Source organism: Tupaia chinensis, unplaced genomic scaffold, assembly GCF_000334495.1.
Source record: "Tupaia chinensis unplaced genomic scaffold, TupChi_1.0 Scaffold000387_1, whole genome shotgun sequence".
Lineage (NCBI taxonomy): Eukaryota > Metazoa > Chordata > Mammalia > Scandentia > Tupaiidae > Tupaia > Tupaia belangeri.
Genome location: NW_006159889.1, coordinates 208,327 through 224,336, shown reverse-complemented (window position 1 = coordinate 224,336; position 16,010 = coordinate 208,327). Strand labels below are relative to the sequence as shown.

Below are 16,010 nucleotides of genomic sequence, written 5' to 3'. Positions count from 1 at the left end.
GAGGGCGGGCGCCCGGTGGGCGGCGGCGGGGAAACCTTGGCCCCATACCAGGGACACTCTCCGGGCTCCGGCCTGTCGCTCTGGGCCCCAGGGTCCCCCTGTAACAGCCCCACGCCGGGAACGCACGCTGCGGTCTGCTGGGTCTCACCCGATCCTCACACAGAGCTTTTGGAGGGAGGCCGGGAAGGGGTCTTTATCCCACTGTGCAGAGCTCAGGCTCAGGGTGCGGAGATAGCCTCGGGACCGCCAGGGAGGTCGTGGCAGGGGAACTCAGGTCTTACTCCTCCAGCACCCATGCCACCAGGCCCCTCGGCATCGCCTGTCAAAGGGCGGGCCTGAACTAAGGGATTATTTAGGCGAGTGACCAGAAGATCTTTTCTTAGAAGATCTGCCTCTTTCTGTGCCGTCTAGATGAAAAGTGACTAAGAAGCCAACCATGGATCCACCTGCCCGTAAAGAGAAACCCAAAGTTAAAGAACCTGTGAGCAGAGTTGAGAAAGCTAAGCAGAAATCAGCCCAGCAGGAGCTGAAGCAAAGACAAAGAGCAGAGGTGAGTTTAGGAGGGGGCTCAGTACTCCTGTAGACTGTGGGAGACGGTGCCAGAGTAGAGAAATCTGTGAAGAACTTCGAGGGGAGCCCTGCTTCCCCCCAGGCAAGCCAGGTAGGTGTTCTCCCAGATTTAGAGAGAGAGCCTTGAGGTCCCGATAGGTCCTTCTGGGAATTAATATGTAATTATTACAGCTGGGAATCCTGTCCCAGGTTAGTGTCAAAACCCTGACCAGTACCAGGTCTCCATGACTCCTGGTGCAGGATAAGGACTAGAGGGAAGGAAGAGAGGAGAAAAAGAAGTGATACTTAAGAGGAGGGGTCAGAATGCGTGAGAAAGCAAGTGTCAAGGGACCCCCCCCAGGACAGATATTCTAGATTTGGTGCAGAAAGTTTAGCTACTCATGACCAGGTAAAAGCGCAATCATTTTTGGTGACCAGCAGTTAGCGTAATGGCTGTGTCGCTGGACTCCCATGTAGTCGACTGCGGTTGGTGTCCCGGACCCAGTGGCTTAAACTCACCCTGTGCCCGCCCAAGATCTCGAGAGGAGAATGGAGGTGAAGGGATTGCCACTTGGCCATCCCCCCTAGGGGGTGATTTCTCGCTTTCTGTCTCTCTGTCTGTCTCTGTCTGGCAAGCGCACGCACCCTATAGCAAAAACCTCTCCCCCCCCCCAAAAAAAAAGGAAAAAAAAAGTGCAATCATTTTTTTTTTCTAAACAAGAGATTTTTGCTACAGGGCATGTGGGCTAGCCAGAGAGACAAAAAGCGAGAAGTCACCCCTCAGGAGGGGATGGCCACCCACAATCCCTTTTCCTCCATTCTCCTCTCAGGATCTTGGGCATACGCACACACGTGCCCCACATGTTTTAAGCCTCCAGGTCCAGGACTCAAACCACAGTCAACTACATGGGAGTCCAGTGACGTAACCATTACACCATCTGCTGGTCCCAAAAGCCCAAGCTTTAAACCTACCAGTGTATTGCTCTGTTCTCTTAATATTTAAAGTCAGTTTGAGGGTAAAAGGCTTTAAACTATTTACCCTGCCAATGTTGAACCACATCCATACATGAATATTTTAGTATTTAACACCTCGAAAAAGCTTTTGGTCCCCTTTTCCTATTTATAAAGTTTTTTTTTTTTTTTTTTAGGTTTTTGCTACAGGGCATGCGTACTCACCAGAGAGAGCGAGAGAGACAGAGAGAGGGAAAGTGAGAAATCACCTCCCGGGGGGGATGGCCATTTTGCAATCTCTTCTTCTCCATTCTTATCTTAGGATTTTTAGGTCTGCACACACACGCACCCAGTGTTTTTCAAGCCGCTTGAACCACAGTCAGCCACGTGGAGAGGTTTTTGCTATAGGGTGCATGCGTTTGCCAGAGAGACAGAAAGTGAGAAATCACCCCCTAAGGGGGATGGCCACGCTGCAATCCCTTCTCCGTTCTCCTCTCAGGATCTTGGGCACACACGCACATGTGCCTGGCGTGAGTTTAAGCCACCGGGTCTGGAACTCAAACTGTGGTCGACTACATGGGAGTCTAGAGACATAGGCATTACGCCAACTGCTGGTCCCATTTTTTGAGAAATTTTAAAATGCAGAAAATTAGATTGTTATAACAAACATCTGGGTTCTCAGTGGCCCAGCTTGGTAGTGGTTAACATTTTGTCATATTTTCTAGGAGTCTTTTTAAGGAAAGATAAATTGGGAACTGGGGGAACCAGCAGGTGGTGTGGTGGTTAAGGCTCTGGACACTCCCACATGGCTGACCACGGTTCAAGTCCTGGACCTGATGGCTTGCTTTCTCACTTTCTCTCTCTCTCTCTCTGTCTCTCTTTGTTAAAATGAAAATAATGAATAAATAAAATTAATTCTTTTTTAAAAAAATCGGGGGCTGGACGATGGCACAGCAGTAAGATGTGAAGCTCCACAAAGCAGAACCACATGAGAAGGGTCTGGGTTTGCACCCAGAGACCTCCCCGAGTACACCTGGCACACTCATGCCTGTTATCTGGGCTGGCTAAAGCTGGGGTGGACGTACTTCTCTGTCAGTCTCTCTTCTCTCACAAATTGAATTGAAAGATGAACTTTAAAGAAAAGAAAAAAGATAAAATTACATATTAATTTGAAGGTCCCTTTCTCCATTTCCTGTCTTATACCCTTTTTCCCTTCCCCATAGGCAACACTATTTTTTTTATACTTTTATACTCAAATATATTAATAGATACCCTTGAGCAATATATTGGGTTGTCGGGAAAGTCATGATGCATTTTTGCATAGGAAAATCTGTCATAACTGTCCGGCAACTTAATACTATGCTCTTTTTGGTAAGTTCACTCGTTTTATTTGTGATAGAAAGCACATGCATGTACGTGCAGGAGACAGAGAACGCCTCCAGAGGGCACTGTCATGTTGCAGTTCCTTTCCTCTAGCCCTCCAGCTGGGCAGAATCTTGGGTATGTGCACGCCCAGCAGGTATTCAGGCTGGCTGGGGATCTGAACCTGTGGTCAGCCACGTGGCTTCCTGCACGCTGAAGTTCATTATGTTACTGACTGTGCCACAGAGGCGGGGCCTATACAGTATTCTTTTGTTTTAAATTTTTACACTGATAAATTTCCATACTTTTTTTTTTCCCCCTTCTGTAGGATGCATGTGCTCACTAGAGATAGAGAATGTGAAAAAGCACCCTCTGGAGGGATGGTAATGCCACAATCCCTCCTCCTCCATTTTTTCTTCCTTTTGGGATTTTGGGCACACATGCATATGTGCCTGACGTGTTTTTCAATCTCCTGGGTCCGGGATTTGAATAGCACAGTTGGCCATGTGGGACTCAGCCACCTTAACCACCATGTACTGGCTGGCCCTTAAATTTCTATACATTTTATTTTGCATTTTACCTATGCTATGGTTTTTAGAGTTATTCATATAAGAATCTAGTTTATTCTCCTCACTCTTTACAGTGGTCTATTTTTTTCCTGCCAGAGGGCACGTGCACTCACCAGAGAGAAAGAGATGCATGAGAGGAAGAAAGGGAGAAAGCACCCCTAGTGAGGATGCGGTCATCCCTTTTCTCCTTTCCATCAGGATTTGGGGTATGCATGTAGTGCACCCAGCATTTCTCAAACCATCAGAGCCTGGATTTGAACCACTGTCAGCCATGTGGGATCTCGTGGTCATGCCACAATCCCATCTCCTTCATATTTCCACCCTGTTGGGATTTGGGACAGGCACCCACATGCGCCTGCCATGTTTTTCAAGCCACTGGGGTTGGAATTTGAACCACAGGTGGCCATGTGGGATCCAGTTTCCTTAATACTAGGTCCACAAACTTCAATATCTACCTCGTAGGGCTATTATAAAGAACAGATATATTACAGGAGAGCACTTAGCACACGGCCTGGCACAGAGGAAGCATCTGATAAATAGCAACTATGATCAGAAATCTTCGTGCTTCCAAGCAGCTGGCTTGCTTTTATTGTGTGGTCTCTGGGTTGACACTGAGTCTTCTTGCTGACTTACTGAGATGTATGCCGGGTCTGCATGATAGCAGCTGCTGGCTCGTGAGCTCTTAAAATGTGCCAGGCCTGAGCCAAGCCTGCACATGCACAACTGCCTGTAGTCCTCACACCAGGGCTTCAAGGCAAGTGTTCATAGTACTCCCTTTTTAAAGAGATTTTTGCCTTGGGGCACGTGCACTTGCTGGAGAGAGACAGAGACTGTGCAAGAGAAAGTGAGAAATCATCCCCCAGTGGGGATGGTCACACTGTAATCCCTTCTCCATTCTCCTTCTGGGACTTTGGGCATGCACACAAGCCCCAGGGGTGAGTTTCAAGCCACTGGGTCTGGGACTTAAACAGCAGTTTGCCATATGGGAGTCTAGCGACATAACTGCTACAGCATCCACTGGCCCCTGTGTTACTCTTATTTTAATCTCTGTAAACCTTCCTGGCTTATAAGGCCATATAAAATATATGGCTGGTGAGGTAGGAGGTACTGACCTCACTTTAGACAGAAGTGGCTGGAGTCCTGAACTGCACAAGCTGCAGGACTGGGTAGACAGAGCTCTGGCCTCTGCTGCTGCTGTCTGCTTTGTCCTACAGCTGCCTTGCTGTTTCCCTATGTGTATTGCCTGGAATGTGATATCCTGAAATAGGGTTGTGAAAGATCCCTTGTGGGGAACAAGAGAGTTTCCATTCAGTTCTGCAAAGATGCATTCCAGAAGGTCGATGTGGGGAGAGTTGTGAGGGATGAATGGGACTGGAAGGCACATTCCACAGTTGAAGCAGCATTTGACACTCTAGTGGCCCTTTCCTCTTCACTGAGTGTCTTATTTCTTGGGATGGACCCATAGTTTTTTTTTTTTTTTATTTTTTATTATCATTATAATCTTCTTTATATTACATTGGATTACACATAACTTTACATTGTATTCAACTGTTTTTTCAAAAGGGAATGCCATGCATGTCAGTCAGTACAGAGACATTAATCTCCCCACTTCAACATTCCATATCTTTTCTGTTTTCCCCAATCATTATTTTTATTATTCTAATTATTTTTATAAAACAGTCAATTGCTATTTCTCGTTTTGCTTGTAAAAATACTTTGCCCATCATGAAATACTTCTCAGACCAATCCAGTTGAGAATACTATACATGTCATCATCAACAGTTAATAACCCCTATCTGTTTCTCACTAACGTCCTGTCTCTCTATTGTTCACTTGCTATCTTTCTCTATCCTCTTCTCTTCACTTACCCCATTCCACACTATCCTATTCTCATTAAGTACCTTCACTGTGCCCATAGTTTTTTAAAGAATTATTTCATTTAACTTCATTTATTTTAATTCGATCAGAGAGGGATAGAGTGAGCAAGATAAAGTGAGAAAGCAAACCGCCTAGCCAGGACTCGAACTGCAGTCAGTCATGTGGGAGTCCAGCACCCTTAACCATCACACCACTTGCTGGCCCCAAGGGATGGACCCATTTTGAGTCTCTTCTTTCTCTATTTATTTCCTTTCTTCTGCTAGCCTGCCTCCTTGGTCTGGAGGTTTCCAAGAAGCTACCACAGTAATGTGAAGGTTGCAAATGCTCATGAGTGAATGACCCTTTTTTTTTAATTGACTGTAGGGCAGGTGCACTCACCAGAGGGATTTAGGGAGAGGAAGAAGTCACTCCCATCCCCAGGGGAGCAGACATTGACCATGCAGCAGTCCCTCTTCCTCCAGTCTCCTCTTAGGATTTTGGGCACACACATACACACACCTAGTGTGATTTTCAAGCTGCTGGATCACTTGAATCATGCAGTTGGCCATGTGGGATCCAGCTACCCAACCACCACATCACCTGCTGGCCCCAAATGAAACATTTTTAAAACACACACACACACTAAAAGTATGTGAGGGCCAGCCCCATGGCATAGGGATTAAGAGAGCCAGATCCCACATGACTGACCACAGTTTGAGGCCTGTCCTGGAGGTTTTTTTTTTGTGTGTGTGTGCACACATGCCCAAAATCCTGACAGGAGGGAAGAATGGAGGAAGAGAGATTACTGTGGGGCATGCTTTCTCTTTCTCCTCCCTCCCCTACGCAAGTGCACATGCGCTCTGGGAAGAAAGTTGATTTTTAAGATGTATTAAAATATATGTACTTAGGGACCAGCAGATAGCCTCATGGTTACGTCGCTGGACTCCCATGTAGTCACCCTGATTTGAGTCCTGCGCCCAGCAGCTTAAACTCACACTGGACACACATGTGTGTGCCCAGAATCCAAGAGAAGAGATTGTGGTGTGGCCATCATTCTAGGGGGGTGATTTCTCACTTTCCATCTCTCTTTCTCTCCAGTGAGCACACCCGTACCTTGAGCAAAAATTTCTCTTAAAAAAAAAAAAAATAGGGGCTGGCAGGGGGGGGGGGGGTTAGAGGGCGGGGCCCCCCCCCGTGGGGTGGTTAGAGTGCTGGACTCCCACATGGCTGAACAAGGTTTGAGTCCTGGACCTGGCAGTTTGCTTTCTCATTCTCCCTTTCTCACTCTCTGGTCAAATTGAAGAATAACAGTAAATGACATTAAATAAAATGGCATTGCTGTCTTAAAAATATGTATGTATATGTCTATATACATACATATATATATATATACACACACACACACATACATATACACTTAACAGTATATATAATGTGTATGTGTGCAGCTTAAAGAGGAAGAATAAAACAAATACCCTTGCAGCTACCACCCAACTAGAGAAACAGAATGTGACAATTGTGACAGTTATTTGGAAGCTCTGTATGCCCCATTCTGGTCATGTGTCCTATTTCATCACTGAGTAGAATTTCATTTTCCTTAAAGATCTTAGAATTATTTACGGTTTCTACTCAGCTTTGATCATTTCACTTTTTCTAGGAATTTAAGTTTTTAATGTATTGGCTACACCCTCTTTATTTTCGTCATTCCCTAGTGTTCTACATTAATTTACTACCTCTATATGTACCCCTAAATGATATTTTGTAGCATAGCAAGATACTGTGTGATTTCCATGTCTCTAAACTTTTATGATACTGTATTTTGATATTTTGCAGCTGACTCTTCACTCAACTTTTTTTTTATATATATATTTTTATTTTTCACTGTAGGGTGCATACACTCACCAGAGAGAGACAGAAACAGAGAGAAGGAAAGTGAGAAATATTCCCAGAAGGGATGACCACACCACAGTCCCTTCACCTCCATTCTCCTCCTGAGATTCTGGACATACATTCATACGTGCCCAGTGTGATCTCCGGGCTACCAGTCCAGGACTGAACTGCAGTCGGCCATGTGGGAGCCAGTACCTTACCACCATGCCATCTGCTGGCTTGCTTTTCTTAGTTTTCTTTTCTTTTTCTTTTTTGGAGAGGTTTTTACTACAGAATACGTGTGCTCGCCAGAAAGACAGAGAGAGAAAGACAGAAAGCAAGAAATCACCCCCCAGGGGGGATGGCCACCCTGTAATGCCATCTTCTCCATTCTCCTCTCGGGATCTTGGGCACGCACAGACTCACACCTTGCATGAGTTTAAGCCACCAGGTCTGGGACTCAAACTGTGGTTGACTACATGGGAGTCCAGCGACATAGTCGTTATGCCAACTGCTGGTCCCTTTTCTTAGTATTTTTAAAGACCCATCTCTCAGTTTTGGTGACCCTCTCTATTGTACATTTTGTTGCTATTTTATTAATCTTTGCTCTTATTTTGTATTTTCTACTTGTCCCACTTTTCAGCTGCATTTCCCTCATTTTCTTTCACATAATCAAGTTATATCCCCCCTTTTTACCACACACTCCTTTTCTTTTACAAACTTGATCTGTTTCTTTTTTTGTTTTTCTATTTTTGATAACTACTGTGAGGATACAGCAAGATGGGGGATAGGTGTAGATACCCAGCCTTCCACCGTGGGAGGTCTTTTCCCACCACCACTGCCTGCCCTGGGCCACACTTGCTGCCTCCTTCCGACTGTTGTAACAGGTGCTGCCCTCCCCCAGCCTCCAGTGTCTCCCACAGCACGGGTGGGATCAGCTTGCTCCTGTGCACGTTTATCTGTGGCTTTCCACACTCTGCCAGATGGGGTCCAGCTGAGTCCAGATTCCTCGGCATGGCATTTAAGGCCCCAACACGTTTTTCCTTCATCCAGCTTCCGAACCCCCCACTCTAACATCCTTCATGACTGCGTACCGAGGTTCCCAGAACTGAACCCGTACTTCCCCAGAATATTTACCCGTAATACCCCTTCCTCATCACCTGTCATGTCCCATTCCCCAACCTCTGCGGGTCCAATCCTGTTGATCCCAAGATCAAGCAGAAGATCGCTGTCTCTGTCCTGAGTCCCCGGATGGAATTAACCGGTCCCAAATCACTGTCCCTGCATTACCGTAATTGTGCGGCTCTGGCCTTTTCAGACAACACAGCCTGTCGTGTCTGGAGGTACACTGAGCAGCTGCGTGTTGCTGACATGTCTGTTCCCCCTCAGATCTATGCCCTCAACAGAGTCATGACGGAGCTGGAGCAGCAGCAGTTCGATGAGTTCTGCAAACAGATGCAGCCCCCTGGAGAGTGAGCCACTCAGACATGGAGCCCAGCTGCCCGCGCCTGAGCTGCTTACCAACCCCAAGAGATGGCCCACTGGGAGCCTCCAGCACCTAGACAAGACGTTTGTGGATGAATTCGAGCTTACTTCCTCTGTGTAACTTCCACTTCACTGGTCCCTCTGCAGTGGCCCAGTGCTTGCTGAAGAGACTTGTTTTCTTCTTTTAAAACGGGTTTTTTTTTCTTTAAAACTTTTTCTATTGTTTGAGAAAACTCGTTGTTTCTTGTGAAACTGTATATCTTCTCCCAAAATGCAAATAAAATACTAAGAAAATGGTCATTTGCTCATATTTTAGTTTGGGAGTAGCCAGCCATAGAGAGTGTAGTTTAAAATTTTGAATGTTATAGGTAAGGAAGGTGGAGGTGAGCAGAAGGCACCCCTTCTTCAGGAACGGGGTGCAGAGGAAGGAACATGACTAATTCCAATTGCCCCTCATGGGGGCTAATGCACTACAGACCCTTCTGATGATGTTTCTGGACACACAGACATAAATAAATACGAAAATTATCCCTGGGACCAGCAGATGGCATAATTCCATCACTGGACTCCCATGTAGTCAGCTGTGGTTCAAGTCCTGGACCCAATGGCTTAAAACTCGCTGAGCACATGTACATGCATGTCCAAAATCCTGAGAGGAGAATGGAAGAGAAGGGATTGTGGTGTGGCCATTCCCCCAGGGGGTGATTTCTCGCTTTCTGTCTCTCTGTCTCTCCAGTGAGCACATGTGCTATATAGCAAAAATCTCTCTTAAAAAAAAATACATATATATATATATATACACACACACACACACACACACACACACACACATATATATATATATAATTACTTCCAGATGATCCCCTAGTTGGGTTAAAACGTGACCCTAGGATTTGCCTCACCCATGACTGCAGAGCAAGGGGACTGCAAGCACCTCCTGGTTTTATTTTAGGGGGCAACTCTTACCAGACCGAGAAACAGGTTTGTGATGGGAATATTCAGACTGGTCCTTCAGAAGCCAGCCACCCACTCATCTAACTGCACTTTCAGCTGTAGAGATGTAGGTATTTCTGCTTCTGCAGATCCTTGTATCAGAGATGATGTTTCATACTTGAATGTTAGCTGCAGAGCTATTTTAATGCAGAGTGAAAGGAGAGTGTTCTTTTAGGATATTTCATTTCCAAATAATCCTTGAAAGTAGGGGGAGAAAGGATTTCCAAGAGCTGAATAAATATGGCAATGAAGCAGATCACTCTGACAGGACAACAGGCCAAACTCTGCCACCTCCTTAACTCCAAGCTGGAAATGCCTGTGTTTTCCTCCCAGTGCTGGGAACGGCTCAAGCTGGCCCATCGCCTTTGTCTCCCTCCTGCCTCAAGTCATCCAGAATACCAGCCCCACTGCTGTAGCTTATTTTAGAAGCAAACTGGGGAGTTAACAGGGTGTTAAGAAACCACCACGGGGGAGAATGTGTTTTTGAGAGCCCAAAATATAATTAAGGACATTCTCTACACATCCCCATAAATGGTAATTAGATTCTGTAGAGTATTTCTAGATTCACATGGAAAGGAGTTTTTTGTTTTGTTTTTAAAGTTTACTTCTTTCATGAGAGAGAGAGACAGATACGGTAACGGTCTTGCCATGCCACAGTGCTCTCCCCAGCCTCCCAGTTAGCCGGGATTATAGGCACACAAACACCATTGACCCTGGACCTAACCTGGCCCTCCTATGTGGCTCCAGCATCATGCAGTGGTGACCCACCATCTGCACCACCACATCTGGACTTGCTTCTGTGAAGGATAAGAACACCTCTTACCTGAATACCACGAATATTGGGGGCCAGCAGGTGGCACTGGACTCCCACATGGTCAACAGTGGTTCGGGTCTCAAACCTGGTGGCATGCTTTCTCACTTTCCCTCTCTGTCTCTTTCCGGTGAGCATATGCGCCCTACAGCAAATTTTAAAATAATAAAATTAATTATTAAAGAAAAAGAATGCTATGTTTTGAATATGTTCCCCAAAAAGCATGTGTTAGGAATTTAATCCCCAATCCAACAGGGAGGTGTTGGGAGGTGGGGCCTAATGGGAGGTGGTGAGGGCAGGAGGGCCCTGCCCTCATGAATGGATTAATACCAGTTATGATAGAGCTGAGACTGTGAGTTCCATCTCTTGCTCTCTTACCCTCTCTTGCCCTTTCACCTTCCACCATGGGATGATACAGCAAGAAGGCCCTCACCAGATCCCAGCCTCTCAGTCTTGGACTTCACAGACTCCAGAACTGTGAGAAGTCAATTTCTCTTCATTACAAATTACCCCGTCTGTGGTTATCACAGCACAAAACAGACAAGAGAACTGGAGGGAGCTGTCCCTATGAACAAAGAAATGCTGCAGTGTACTAGAAAGGGCACAGTTTTGGAGCCAACTGACCTGGGGTCAAGTACCAGGTAGACTCTCAGAGCCTCGCTTTTCCCGTCTACATAATGGAATAATTTTTCTTAGGGTCTTTGTGGAGAAATTATGTATGTAGAGTTGGCTGCTGCGAGTGGTTCAGGAAGAGAAGCCAGATCTCACATGGCAACTGCACTTCCAGTCTCTGGTCTGGTCAGCCTGAAACTCACTTGGGCACGCACTTGAGTCCCCAAAACCCAATGGGTTAGAGGAATGGAGGAAAGGGATCGTGACGTGATCCAACTGTGGAGGATGCTCATCTCGCTCTCACTCTGATTCTCACATGTGTATGCTTATGCTCTATCATGAAAAACAGTTTGTAATAGATGTTCATTAAATGTTACTTCCCTTCGGGACCAAGAGTTGGCGTAATGGTGATGCCGCTGGACTCCCATGTAGTTGACTGAGGTTCAAGTCCTGGACCTGGTGGCTTAAACTCACATCGGGCATGTGTGTACCCAAGATCCTGAGAGGAGAATGGAGGAGAAAATACTGTGGCATGGCCATCCCCCCTGGGGGGTTATTTCTCACTTTCTGTCTCGCAGTTTCTGTCTTTCTGGTGAGTACACGTGCCCAATAGCAAGAAACCTCTTCAAAAAAAAAAAAATGTTACTTCCCTTCCAACCACCTTTCAGATGGTTTCATTGGAAAATGTTTCAAGTTTCAAATAACCAATATGTGGGGTCTTCAAAAAGTTAATAGAAAATGGAATTAAAAGTACAAGTTTAGGAATCAGCAGGTGATAAAGTGGTTAAGGTGCTGGACTCCCACATATGCCAACCATGGTTCAAGTCCAGCACATGGTGGCTTACTTTCTCTCTGTCTTTGTCTGGTGAGCCCTATAACACATTTAAAAATAACAAATAAAAGTAAGTATTAAAAAATTATTTATAAAAAAAAGTCCAAGTTTATTTTGGAGCTAAAACTTTTAAAAGTCTATGCAGGGACCACAGGTGGTGTGGTGGTTAAGGTGCTGGACACTCCCACATGGCTGACCCCAATTCAAGTCCTGGACCTGGTGGCTTGCTTTCTCACTTTCTCTCTCCTCTCTCTCTCTGTCTCTGTCTCTCTCTGGTCAAATTAAAATATATGAATGAATAAATAATATTAAATTAAATAATTCTTTTTAAAAAATCTATGCATAGTTTTTCCATAATAATGCATTTTCCATAAACTTTTTGAATACTCTTTGTACACAAGCCTTGTTTGGAAAGATCCTGAGCCTTGGTCAGGGCCCGCTTATATTACCATGTCTCCACCTTGGATATACTCTTCTCCTGGGAAGTTCTCCGGAGATCAGAGTTTTTTCAACTGCAGGTGGTTGTGAATCAGTAATAAATTATAACCAGCTTTTCATTCATGCATTCATTTATTTCTATAGGACACCTGTGCTCACTGGAGACAGGGAGGGAAAATGAAAAAGCAACCCCCTAGTGGAGATGCCCATGCCACAATTCCTTCGCCTCCATCCTCCTCTTGGGACTTTGGGCATATACTCCCAGCATGTTTCTCAAGCCACCATGTCTGGGACTCGAACCACACAGTCAGCCATGTGAGATCCAGCTGCCTCAACCACCATTCCATTCTGCTGGTCCTTCAGCTTTTCTTATTTAAATAATACAGTAGGAAATATCACTTGTAATAAGGATACTGTTTCATGAAGCTTTTGTTTCAGGTTTATATAGCGAAAGAAAACAAAATCTCTCTCTCTCCAATACTGCTATTGTTGAGCCGAGGTAAGTTATAAGTCAGGGAGCTGTCTCTCCCTCCCTCACCTGTGTCCTCCTGAGTTCAGGACAGAGATCTTCCCCTCTCGAGACTGTGTACTTCACAGCGCTGAATGGTAGCAGTGAGTCCAGAGAATGTGGGAATAACTTTTACTGGTTTCTCATAGTTTTCTTGCCACCGGAGCCTAAGGACTGTGTGGTCTTTTTTCCTTTCACTTCTGAATTTGCTGTGCTTTGATTGGATATGTTATATAATCTGGAACCCCAAACCACTGTTTTCAAAGATACTTTAGAGATTTCTCCACCATTTCTTGGAACCTTCAGCCCTCCAGATCCCAGCACCATGACCTCGGTTTCAGCACAGGTGGTCTTAGTGCTCCTCTCACTGCGTTTGGTGCTGCCTGTGTGGGAGCCGTGGAAGCTGGAGCTGCCCTCGCGCTCTTGTTAGGGGAGGTCCTCAGCATCACAGGCTCTTGTGCTTGCTTAGGTGCATGTGCACGAGAGAGAAGTGGGCAGGTACGACCTGGAAGGGCTTTCTGAGTCAAGCTTCACCCTGAAAACCTTTGTGCAGTTGAGGCAAAACCTGAGCATTGATGTCTGAAAGTTTCCCCAAATGGTATAGGGTTAGTTTCACATTCTTAGCTATTTCCCATAAAAAAGGAACAAATTGGTGTCTTAGTGGGGAAAAAAATGTGTTCTTTTTACAACAAATAATGCACTTAAAAATGCAGCCTAGGGACCAGCAGTTAGCATAATGGCTATGTCGCTGGACTCCCATGTAGTCGACCACAGTTCGTGTCCTGGACCCGGTGGCTTAAAACTCACACCGGGCGCATGTGCGTGTGTGCCCAAGATCCTAAGAGGAGAACGGAGGAGAAGGGATTGCAGCGTGGCATCCCCCCTGGGGGGTGATTTCTCGCTTTCTGTCTCTCTGTCTCTCTCTGTCTGTCTGGTGAGCGCACACGCCCTATAGCAAAAACCTCTCCAAAAAAAAAAAATGCAGCCTCTAATTTGCATTTGCTGGTTAGGAAAGTCAAAGAAGATGGCTAAAATTGACATAAGTAATATTTCATAGTTTTACTATTGTCAAGCGCATGCAATAAGGAAGTTCTTGTCCAGAATCCAGGGAAGTCCGACTGTTCAGTTATAATCACAGCCTCCTGAACCAATGAGAAGTCTTCATACTTTTATTGGATTTTTGTTTTGTTATCTCTCAAGTTAATATTGTACTTAGGTGTCAACTAACTAAAAAATAAAACTTTCATCTCTGGAGGACAAAAGTTTTGAAAATGTAGTCAATGTATCCAATATGAAAATGGAGAAGAGATTTAATTTTAAAAAAACTTTGTATTAACATTGAAATGGAAAAGAGATTTAATGTAAACAAAGACTTTTATATTAATTAGTTGAGTTACATGGTGAGAAGTACCATATTAAATACAAACCCATTATGTTGTAAGTTAAAAAAAATAAAAAGATAGTTTTGAACAGAGGTCTCTACCAATGATGGGCAGCATATGTTAAGATAAACTCCTACTGGGATTTCTCTTGTTGATCTGATTGTTTTCAAGAGAAGAGTGTCTCAACTAAGAATGTATGAGGATTGAGAAAAGTAATTACTTTCTCTCCCCTTTAAATATACTTCTGTATGAGGATTGAGAAAAGTAATTACTTTCTCTATTCTTTAAATATACTTCTGGGGACCAGGAGATGGCATATTGGTTATGTCACTGAACTCCCATGTAATTGACGACAGTTCAAGCCCCAGGCCTGGCAGCTTAAAACTCATGCCAGGCGCATGTGCATGCATACCCAAAATTTGGAGAGGAGGATTGCAGTGTGGCCATCCCCCTGGGGGGGGCGCTTTCTCGCTTTCTGTCTGTCTGTCTCTCCAGCAAGTGCACGTGCTCTATAGCAAAAATCTCTCAAATAAATAAATAAATAAATGTCTGAATGGCGTGGTGGTTAAGGCACTGCACTACCACGTGGCCGATCGTAGTTTGAGTCCCAGACCCGCAAGCTTGAAAGTCATGCCTGATATGTGTGCTTGCATGCCCGAAATCCTGAGAGAGGAATGAGGGAGCAAGAATTGCAACATGTCCATCCTCTGGGGTCAGGGAGGAGGATTTCTCACTTTCCCTCTCACTGTCTCTGTCTCTCCAGTAAGCGCACATGCCCTGTGACAAAGACCTAAAAAAATAAACAAAAACGTTTTAAAAAGATGTGTCCTCAAGGGTCAGGAATTAATAAAATTATTAGAAAAATAATTCGTCCTGCTTAATCAAGGACATTTTCAAGTAAGACGGTTGCGCTTTAATCCCTGTGTGCAGCAATGACTACCAGCACCACTTAGAGCCACTGCTGTGATTTGCACCAAGGCGCCGGCAGTTTGACCCACCACTGCTTTGCTACATTACCAAAAACAGTGAGTGCACGCGCCCTAGAGCATAAATCCCCCCCAAAAAAATCGAAGAACATTGTTTGAACTCTAAAGGGTCTAAGGAACCCCTGGGGTCTAAAGACCATGATTTTTTGTCTTGTTTTGTTTTGTTTTGAGAGGTCTTTTGTTACAGGGCATGTGCACTCGCCAGACAGACAGAGAGACAGAAAGGGAGTAATCACCCCCCCAGGGGGTATGGCCACGCCACAATCCCTTCTCCTCCATTCTCCTCCTGAAATCTTGGGGACGCATGTACATGTGCCCGGCATGAGTTTAAGCCACTGGGTCTGGAACTTGAACTGCGGTCGACTACATGGGAGTCCAGTGACATAGCCATTATGCTAACTGCTGGTCCCCAGACCATGTTTTGAGAACTGCTGACCTCTGGTCATCTCGCTCACTGGATTACTTGGGGAAAATAAATGAGGTAGTGAAATGTTTGGTATTGCTCCTGGCAGTAGTATCCCATTCTTCAAAAACATTCATGAAAATGCCTATTATGAAAAAAAATATGCACAGATTTCAATTTTCTTATGCCCAAATAAACCCATTCTTTTCTTTCATAGTTTGCCAGAGGGTGCATGCACTCACCAGAGAGCATCCAGAGAGAGGGAGAGAGGGAAAGCAGGAAAGCGTCCTTCATGAGGCATGGTCACCCCACAATCCTTTCTCCATTTCTCCACCCTTTTAGGATTTGGGGCACATCCTAACACACAACCAGTGTGTGTGTGTGTGTGTGTGTGTGTGTGTGT

At 45.1% G+C, this 16,010-nt stretch overlaps 1 protein-coding gene and 1 pseudogene across 3 annotated transcripts; both read left to right on the top strand.

Moving 5' to 3' along the window:
• Positions 1-50: 50 nt before the first annotated feature.
• SVBP (small vasohibin binding protein) lies at positions 51-8,702 on the top strand. Of its 3 annotated transcripts, none has more exons than XM_014589898.2 (3): positions 51-132; positions 412-550; positions 8,547-8,702. In XM_014589898.2, the coding sequence occupies exons 2-3, from the start codon at positions 437-439 to the stop codon at positions 8,631-8,633; spliced, it is 201 nt and encodes a 66-aa protein (XP_014445384.1). In that variant the 5' UTR covers positions 51-132; positions 412-436; the 3' UTR covers positions 8,634-8,702. The 3 variants fall into 3 exon arrangements, with proteins under 3 accessions (XP_014445384.1, XP_006153785.1, XP_014445383.1); XM_006153723.3 differs by lacking the exon at positions 51-132 and adding an exon at positions 205-223; XM_014589897.2 differs by lacking the exon at positions 51-132 and having other exon boundaries at positions 251-550.
• A 4,459-nt stretch (positions 8,703-13,161) lies between these two features.
• Positions 13,162-13,405, top strand: LOC114008779 (small integral membrane protein 30-like; annotated as a pseudogene).
• The last annotated feature ends 2,605 nt before the right edge of the window (positions 13,406-16,010 follow it).

Coding starts and splice junctions, on each gene's coding strand:
- SVBP (XM_014589898.2), top strand. CDS start 437: ATGGATCCACCTGCCCGTAAAGAGAAACCCAAAGTTAAAGAACCTGTG. Junction 551..8,546: donor AGCAAAGACAAAGAGCAGAG/GTGAGTTTAGGA, acceptor GTTCCCCCTCAG/ATCTATGCCCTCAACAGAGT.